At 35.4% G+C, this 9,256-nt stretch overlaps 1 protein-coding gene, 1 long non-coding RNA gene and 1 pseudogene across 7 annotated transcripts; 1 reads left to right on the top strand and 2 right to left on the bottom strand.

Annotated features, from left to right (window-relative positions):
* Positions 1 to 577: 577 nt before the first annotated feature.
* LOC120083751 (Transducin/WD40 repeat-like superfamily protein) lies at positions 578 to 5,506 on the bottom strand. 4 transcript variants are annotated; one of them, XM_090316373.1, is made up of 14 exons: positions 5,112 to 5,506; positions 4,793 to 4,876; positions 4,576 to 4,703; positions 4,354 to 4,426; positions 3,910 to 3,993; positions 3,739 to 3,825; positions 3,210 to 3,280; positions 2,913 to 2,964; positions 2,734 to 2,791; positions 2,308 to 2,408; positions 2,063 to 2,217; positions 1,741 to 1,849; positions 1,062 to 1,118; positions 578 to 967 (listed from the first exon to the last, which is right to left on the bottom strand). In XM_090316373.1, exons 1-14 carry the CDS (start codon positions 5,208 to 5,210, stop codon positions 812 to 814), a joined length of 1,314 nt encoding a protein of 437 aa, XP_090172499.1. In that variant the 5' UTR covers positions 5,211 to 5,506; the 3' UTR covers positions 578 to 811. The 4 variants fall into 4 exon arrangements, with proteins under 4 accessions (XP_090172499.1, XP_090172501.1, XP_090172500.1 ...); XM_090316375.1 differs by having other exon boundaries at positions 3,910 to 3,982; positions 5,112 to 5,448; XM_090316374.1 differs by having other exon boundaries at positions 4,576 to 4,713; positions 5,112 to 5,168.
* Positions 5,507 to 5,570: 64 nt separating this feature from the next.
* On the top strand, positions 5,571 to 7,932 carry LOC120083752 (uncharacterized). Of its 2 annotated transcripts, none has more exons than XR_005483532.2 (3): positions 5,571 to 5,697; positions 7,044 to 7,298; positions 7,397 to 7,932. It is a non-coding gene; the product is annotated as an uncharacterized LOC120083752 (long non-coding RNA). The 2 variants fall into 2 exon arrangements; XR_016531280.1 differs by having other exon boundaries at positions 7,371 to 7,932.
* On the bottom strand, positions 6,250 to 8,304 carry LOC120083750 (COBRA-like protein 4; annotated as a pseudogene). Its single transcript, XR_016531279.1, has 6 exons — positions 8,100 to 8,304; positions 7,926 to 8,005; positions 7,359 to 7,815; positions 7,042 to 7,189; positions 6,688 to 6,974; positions 6,250 to 6,557 (listed from the first exon to the last, which is right to left on the bottom strand). The product of XR_016531279.1 is annotated as a COBRA-like protein 4 (transcript).
* Positions 8,305 to 9,256: the final 952 nt, after the last annotated feature.

Here is a 9,256-nt window from a genome sequence, read left to right as displayed (position 1 = left end):
ACTTATTGATTTATTTTAGGTATAATATCTATTGACATGCTTTCAATTCCCAACTCAACATAAAAAAAATGTAAGGCTTGTTTGATAATCATTTTGTTTTTTGTTATTATTTTTTAACATTAAGCCTATATCATCTATATTTTTTTTTATCATGATTTGTATTTTTCTTAAGTATAATAATTGAATTCTTAGTCAAATTTTAAAAATAAAAATAACTTTTTGAAAGTTACTTTTAGTTTTCAAAATTTGACTTGATTTTTTAAATCTAGGATGAAAAAGTAGATAACAAAGGAAAAAATTTGGAGGTAAGAGTAGTATCCATAAATTTAATTTTAAAAAATAAACACAAAAAATAAAATGATTAATAAATAGGATTTAAGCAATTGAGAGTTTGATTGCGGAAAAATTCCAAGCTTCAATATATTGGGGTAAAAATCATTGCTTTCATCGTTATCCGACCAGTTGCTTCGAGGTTTTCCTCCCATCTCCTTTGTCGCTAGTTTTGGAACGGAAATCACGAAATGAAATCATGAGAACATTTTCCCTTCTGAATTTTTATTTGGAAAAATGAACCACCTTTTGTATTTAGAACACAGGCGTGAATGGAGGAGATTGTGATTCAGAATGAGGGCGGAATAGTGTTCGAGGCATAACATTTATGAAATTATGATGCCCATTTGTCAATTCATGTAAAAAATAGCAAAATAGGACACTAATGAAATACTTCTAATTTATGCTATATTTGTAGTTGGCCGTTAATCAATCCTCCATTTGGATTGGATAATGAAACAATCCCATCTTCTCCTCAACACTAGAGAATTTCCTTCCAAAAACGTATCGATTTATCGGTCCCACAGGAAATGAAGGCTGACTCTGTTGGTGAGTGCTCGAGCCACCGAGGTGCACCGACATGGTTCGAAGGCCACCTTGCTACTCTCTCTGCTGTCAAAGCATCCCATATAACAATCTGCAAACATTTAAATCTTATTCAGATTCAAAACATAGGCTAGCAAAGGACATCAATGTCAGCTCTCAGAAGTGAAAACAAAAGCAGGATCAACCTCATTGCTTGGTTCGTCTATTGATAGCACAAACTCCTCAGTATCATTGAAGACAGCCTGTTCAAAAAAATTTATTGAATGTCAGATGGAAATGTAAACAATTTGTTCATCAAATCTTGCCATTACAATTTTGAGTATTTTCTAAAGAGATATTTGGCTCTTTATTTTAATAAGCTTTGGTTTATTAAACCCAGGGTTAAAAATTGTGTTTAGATTGACTAGAGAAAATCATTTACAATGATGTAGGTTCTGTTTGGATTGTGCCTAGATTTATGAAGCCTAAAGAATTAGAATACGTAGCATGAGATAAAGCAAAGCAGGCGTAGAACTAATTTTTGTCTGTCTAAATCCACGATGGAAAGATGTGTATTTGAATGTCCCTGGCGAAGAAATTATTTTTATTATTCTTGTTTTGAATTATTTGTAAGCGTTTGGACCAACTTGTTTACATATCTGTTATTCTCACGAGACAACTATCTGAGCCCACTAGATTTGGTTATCAAAGAAACTTGTAAGATATTAAATAAGATGGGTGGCTACCATAACTTGAACTCATTCTCTTCGAGCCCTTTATCATTTTTATGGCCCTTATTGACCGTGTTTTCAATTACATTCCGATTTGAGTTCCAGCTATGGTAAATCTCCAAAGTGAAAAAAGCTTTTGGAAATGAAACCAGACCTGACACCTCAATTGCATATGAGTAGCTCCAACATATTGTTTGACCAATCTCCCCGTCCCCACGTCCCAAAGCTTTACACTCGAGTCCTTTCCACAAGAGAGAACATACCTGAGATATCCATGATTGAGTCATTAAACAAAACTCCAATAAACCAATAAAAAGATCAATAACATTTTTTAAGAGCTGTGGAGGCAAGTAACAAAATCATATACATTTGAGTAAGCCAATAGTCTGAAAGTCAATCAATCAAATGACAGATTGAACATTTCAACAGAAACTTCCATGTACTTGGAAAAGCCATTATGATTGTTGCAAGCTCACCTTTCATCCTTTGTAAATTTTGCACTGGTTGCCTCCGCTGTGCCATGTGCATTAACAATGGAGCGAAGACATTTTGCACTCACACCATCCCATAAACGAACTGCACCGTCTTTTGAAGCAGTGACATACATACTGCCTGTTGCTGAATACCTGACCTATATAATCAATAAGCATGAACTGTGAGTTCTATCTACATCTAATAGGATTTGGATTGTTGAGAATTTGAAAAATGAAGTTCATAGCACCTGATTTATGGCTCCATTATTTCCTATTTCTGGAACATTTGCAGATAGAAAACACTGAAAAGTATTGACATCGTATAGGTGGGCAATCGGATGATCCGTTCCTGAAGTCATTTGTACAAGCAAAGCCAAAACCGAGCTGTTAGTTTTGGTAGGTGGATAGCTAGCTTAACTCGCCCTCTATTGCAATATTCATTCCTTTTTACTCCTCTTAAAAGAGGGGAGGTTATGGAGGGGTGCCCGTACATGTTCATTTAATTAGCAAAAGAAGTAAAAAAATCATGAAATGGGAGGAAAGCTTGGTTATAGAACTCAAGTTTATAATGCATTCTAATTTAATTTTAATAACAAAGACCAGTACTTGCATGCTTTTCAAATATCAAAATGCAAAGAACAGCTATCACTTGATGAAAAGGAAGAAGATGATACCTGCTAAGAGATAATCTCCTGAAGGATGAAGAGATATAGAACGCACGTTATGGGTATCCTTAATGACAAACAGAGGCAAAAGGAAGAATTCAAGAGAATGCCTTCTAAAGTAAAAGAAGTAAAATTTGCTGAAGGATTTGAACGCTGCAGCCAAATGTACAATAAGATACAAGCAAAACCTGGATAACTCTAAATGCTTTCTTTGCAGTCAATTTGGAGAAGTCAAAGAACCTGGAAAAGAAAGCATTGTACGAATTTGTAAGATCAGTTATATTTTATTTACCAATAGAATAGGTATCTTTAGAAACGAAATTATAATCTTAAAGATGGCAGAAGACAATCATTATTTCTAGATTGCATTTGGAATTTTGTAATCGTAAATAAAATAGTACTACTGAATACTGATAACAATAAGGTAAGGAGCTACAGTATTGTACAAACGACCTCAGGTAAAATGGATCAAGAAAGAACCATACTTTATTGTGTGATCTTTTGCACCAGATACAAGAACAGTATTCTGAGGATGAAAATCTAAATCATTTATTGGCTGCAATTAATTAGGAGAAGAATTAGTCATCAATGGAGGAGAAAATGGAATTGAGAATACAGAAGCATATACAAAATAGAATAATGAAGAAAAGAGTGATGTAAAGTACTAAAATCCTTTTCCTTGTCAAAAGGAAAAAAGCATCCTGTTCCCTTAGATGCAAGAAGTCCAGAAACGGCAACAGTGACCAACCAAAAAATGAAAAACATAAATGCCCTTAGCAGTTGTGCAGGCAGGGAGAGAACATAAATCGCTTCTTACTTAAACATAATATCAAAGAGAAAATAATAGCTGTTTCAGAGATAGTTTATTCCATGCTGATTCAAGATCACTTATCCATGGTGATATGATAAGTAGCCAACTTAGGGGTAAAAACTTTAGTATATAAAAGATCTCTGAAAGGAGAAAACTATCAGCATAACACATATGGGTGATGAAATGTGATGTGATGGACTAACTTGAATATGATCATAAAATGTCCTTATAACAGGTCGGACAGGACCATCTTTCGAATCTGGCAGCATCATCTGCTTGATCTTTGCCACCTTGTAAAGAAAAATGGTTTGTTAGTCAGATCTCATGTAGATTGAAGTAACCCATCAAATGACTTAAAGAAAAGGCGCCAATACTTCAAACAGCTTTATTGACATATCTGCGCTTCCAGTTGCAACAAATCTCCCATCAGCACTGAATCTTGCACATCTGGCGACATTCTAGACAAGTTTAATCCATCAGCCCAGCAAGAATATACAATAAACAAACTAGACTAAACATAAACCGATGCATCAAATATGACAGTAATAAAAATCTTTTTCCCCAGCCTAATATATATACAATATGCATGTTATGATGAGTAGGATCTATCCAGCAAAACAAGACAATGTTATTGAAAACAAATATAATACAAGGGTGACAAGTGACAACCTAGAAGGAGGGCTCTCTCTCTCAAAATGTAAGCCTCACCAAAGCCAAAACTTACAAAAGGTAACAAAATTTCAGGCCATAACAATCCATTTCCCCTCAACACGAGTCTTAACATTATAAAGAAAAAGTGTTGTGTTTAGTTTAATCACCTTATGCTCTGAAAGATGTCGAGTCTCATGCTTTGGAAAATTCTTTGACGAACCTTTTGTATCCTGTGCAGCGCTGTATGGAGGAAACAAAAAGAACAAGAATCAAAACAAGGTTGTGGGATTACTTCTGCTTGCACAAATCCTACACACGAAACTGATATACATGACACAATGAACCCCTAGGCTATCAACAGTGTATCAGACATGGAAACGCTTTACAACCTGAAGTCGATGGCAGAAGCACGAGAGCCCGGTGTAGATCCAAATGTAGTGGGCACTGATGAACCAAATTCATACAATGCAGAAGCAGGATTCCCTCTTAACATCTCATCTTTCTCCACCGCAAGACCCTGGTATCACCTTAATACAGAAAATTCCACTTAGCAACCCCAAACTCAAAAAGGCTTAGACAAAAAGATTCTAGTAAACAAATTCAGACCTTTGCAACGAGCTCCATAAGCCTATTAGGTGGAGCATCAACATTCAGCGGTGTCATTGTAGCTGAAGCAGCAGCACTTGCAGCCTACAAACATAGCATGGTTATATACTTATATCATATTGTTCCCTCTCAAGTATTAACTCAAAATTACTTCAATTTGATATCTTCAATTTCCAGGAACCATGAGGACTTCAAAGGAGAACAAAAAGCACAAAACTTCTACTAAGAAAATTGAAACAGAGACCAAAATCAATATACAAAATCTGAAATGAGGTGACCCAGATACTTAATAATCAAAAGCTTGAAGAGAAAAGCTTGCCTGGGTGAGGTTGTGATCGCGAAGATGAGCGACAATGAGAGAATTGACTTGTCTATAAAGCTTTCCATCTTGAAGGGTCTGTTCAAAGCTGCCTTCCATTTCCTACGAAACAACACCACAGTTCTTTCAGTTTAGCACCCTCGCTGCTAACTCCCTCTCCACTTTGATTCCACTCTCGCATTCTTCACCGCTCAGAGACCCATTAGAAATACATGTTTCCTTTTGTTTTCTCATAAACACAAGTGGTGGTTTAAGAAAATAGAAGAAAAAAAAGAGAAAATGGTTACTAAAAAGATTGTAAATTGAAAGGGCTTTGGGGGATTTTTCATTGTTTTTCAATCTGAGTAGGTTGAGAATTGGAATTTAGGTGTGGGATCTGTCGGTTCGATCGGATCGAACCAGTTCATCTCGGTTCATCTCGGAATTAGATGGACCCAGACCCAACAGTGGCATTTTCGTTATTTAATTTGAACTCTCGGCTCTGTTAAATTATTCTTTATTCAACAGAGAAGAATGCGACTTTTGCAATGGAGAAATCGAGGACTACCCATTTATCCCTTTTTCTAAATTTTGAATCTTTGATGAGGTACGATTTATGTTTTGATTTTCCCCCCCTAATTTCCTGCTTGTTTTTTTTTTTCTTGGCATTTGCGATTTTCAAATATGGTTATGGTTTTTGATTTGTTAGGATTAGAATTACGTTTGTATGAATTCTAACTAAGTGAAAGAAAATGGTTTCAAACTTTTGGTATTTGAGTGTGATATCAACTGTTTGCTAGTTCTACTGAATCTATTCTTTATACAAAAACAATTGTATTGTACAACTTTCACTGGTAGCCCAGGAGGATTTGTTGTTCTTACACGAAACCCATGAGAATCGGACAAAGAAACACTAGGTAGTAGGAATAAAGAAATGTCCTTGATTTATTTTATTTTAGCAGGAAGGTCAGTTTCCAGTTTGGTCAAGCTTGAAACTGTATGTAACTGGGGGAATGGCTTGAAGTAATGAAATCGATCATTTTCACATGGAATGAAGTTTCAAGAAATACATAGTTCTGATTTTCTAGTATTGACATTTAATTGATTTCATGTTCTGTTAGACCAGATTATACTTTCCTTGGAAAAGGAACTGATCTTCTACCCTTGCTGTTGAGCTTCAGTTTTAAGATAAAAATGTAAGAAAAATGGGAAGAAAAATGCAAGCTAGTGTTGACAATAGAATTGGATTTGCATTAGCTAAGTTGGGTAGGAAGGGGTAAGAATCAGGAAATGGCATCACACATTCATCTCCATCAAAGTAAACTTTTCGAGGGAAAGACCAACCCTGTTCCAATGTAAATGTTGAATCCTTCTGAAATATCATCTCTGAGTAGACATTTCCATTTGGCCCTGCTTGAAGTAGCACATCATTGAAAGATTTTATGCCATGGAACAGAGCTGTGTCGTCTGCATGACGAAAGGAAAGAAAAATGCAAGTGAATGACCACGAAAATATCTAAACCAATAAAATTAATCTTGTTTCGATCTGTAAATTTTTCTTCCCTCAGATATTTTCAGGAAAAAGAAAAGTACTTACTCTTAGAGATGAAGGGGGTGAGTGGCTTATAAACAAAGCTATAAACTTCCATTGTGTTGTTGAAATTGGGGTGTTCAACGACAAGAGTCCATTGTGAATAGTTAAATCGATAGTTGAGATTGTTGATGGTTATCTTGACCCGCCAATACCCCTTGTAGTTTTCCTTAACATGCCAATGGACTTGAATTGGACAGTTATGTGTCGTGCATTGCAGCAATGGAGCATTGTCATTTGTAGTAGCCATTATGCTTTGAAGATCTGTTTCAGTCCTGCATCATGATCCATTTCTAATGGTTGCTGAATAAATATGAATGGACAATTTGAAAAGAGATAAAAAAGATTCTTGACGCTTACAGGATACATGCCGTTCTGTCTTGGCAGCCACAAGCACATGCTTTACAAGGAGTGACTTTTGAGTTATAGAAAGATGACATGGAGACACAGCAGGTTGGCGTTTCAGAAGCAAGAAACTGTGAATAAGAGCATGTCACATTCCAAGTCACTGCAAAAAACAAGGGAGTTTGACGATGGCAGCAATAACTATGTGGAAAATAGTCTTGTAGGTATCTCATGAATCCTCCCTATCTTTGGAGTTTTGAACAGTAAGACATGTAAGTGAACATAAAATATGGATATCTTTTATTATAGTTTGGTGTAGTTATGATATTTACTCAATGCATTAGTTTTTCGTCGACCATCTGATGAATAGAAAGCTGATGACGGAGCAATCTTTGCCTGGCTACATGTGTAACCTAGCCCTGGACCATACAAGGTGAAATTTTTGGGAAGTCTCACTGTTTTATTCGAACTACCGGAACGACCAACAGTCAATTGGAAGGCAGAGACAGCAGATGAAGGATCTTGTCCCCAAGATGTCAAAGCACCACCTTTGCAACACATAGCTACCTGTTTGTTATAAGGAGCACCTGGAAGTAAGTCAACCACTGATGGATCTCTTTTGCAACTGTGTGGCATAGTTTCTGTAAATGTGGAACAATCTCCTTGATCAGTAGCTTCGGCTCCCTGCATCGACCAGATGACCTCTCTCTTTGCCCATACCCATCCCAAGGTCCATCTGGGGCTCGTGATATGTCGATACATTTGAAAGTTCGTTATAGTCACAGTTGCCTGGAAATTTAATATTACATATAGCACATTACTCCTCAACCAAACCATGTTACATACAATTTAAGTATTGTTAGAATAGGATATACAATTGTGTCAAAGAAGAGTATTACCACATAACCATCTGCAGTCCAGTACATGACATCCCATTTAATTTCGATTTTTCCATCCGGGTCCAGTGAGTCGAAAGCCGCTAGAAAAATAAAAGAAAAAGATGAGTGTGACAGTTAGGATTAATATGTATGTGTTAGAATCTCAGTGGTAGAGTTCATTAGAGTGTGGCTTACCTGTTAGAGAAATCATAAATAAAAAGAAAGTGGCTGAGATAGTTAGGAACGTGCGTTTATCTGAATTCATTTTCCTAACTTTGGAGAGACTTGATTTAAATAGAAAAGAGACTAGGAGGAGCTATATGATCCAAAGCCTCAAAAGCAAGCCTTATATATTGCATTTGTAGGCATTTTTCATATGTTATGTTGCTAAGTGACTTATTTATAAGAATTATTAAGCAGTTTTGAACTCTTCAAAGAAACACAAATTAAAAAGGAAGAGAAGTCAACCAAAACTCAGCATTAGCTTCTCCAAAACTAGAAAAGAAGACTTGCTAAGTTCCAAGTAATATGTTGATAAAATAGTTTGATTACAAAACCAAACAATTTATCAACTCGACATATGTCTTCGATCAAAACGTGTAAGATTCAAATCACCTCTTGTGTTGAACTCGAAAATGAGAAAAAACCAAACAGAACAATTTGGACAAGTCCCACCTTTTGATGGAATACACTGTTATTGATATTTAATGTTTGATCCATTTCAAACCACTGCCAACTGCCAAATGCCAATAACTCTCTATTGAAATTGCTTACGTATGATGGTAAGGAAGACAATTCTATTAGCTCCATTTGGAACAAACTATAAAACATATCAGATTATGTCATTACCAAATTGAAAACGACTGTTATATCCAACCATATAATGCTCAAAATCCAGATGTAACCTTATTTATTTTAAGATAAATTACGAAAAATACCCAATTTTCTCAAACGTTTAAAAAATAACTTTTATTTAAAAGATTACAATATTTTCTTTGACCTTTTATAATTATTTTAAAACTATAAATTGAGCAGAAACTTGTTAAAATGTTGGATAAAAATTAGAATCGAAACAATGCTGATTCAATATTTTTTTTTTGGGGGGGGTATAATATAGTTTTATGAATAGGTTGGCCTTGCCTAACTTTTGGCACATAAAAGATCGTGTGGCCCAATTTTACAAAATTTCTCTCCTTTTAATGACACGTTGTTTCGTAAAGAAAGGAACGTTGAATTAATGAATTGCCCTTCTCTAACTTTTGCTTCATCTAAATGATTTGACGTTTTGTCTTCATTTTTTTCTCTTTTAAAAATATGTCTCACAAACCTCTCACTTTTTCTTTTTCTCTTCC

Source organism: Benincasa hispida, chromosome 8 (genome assembly GCF_027475165.1).
Source record: "Benincasa hispida cultivar pf3 chromosome 8, pf3_genome.v1.1, whole genome shotgun sequence".
Taxonomy (NCBI): Eukaryota; Viridiplantae; Streptophyta; class Magnoliopsida; order Cucurbitales; family Cucurbitaceae; genus Benincasa; species Benincasa hispida.
This window is presented reverse-complemented; position numbering and strand designations above follow the sequence as displayed.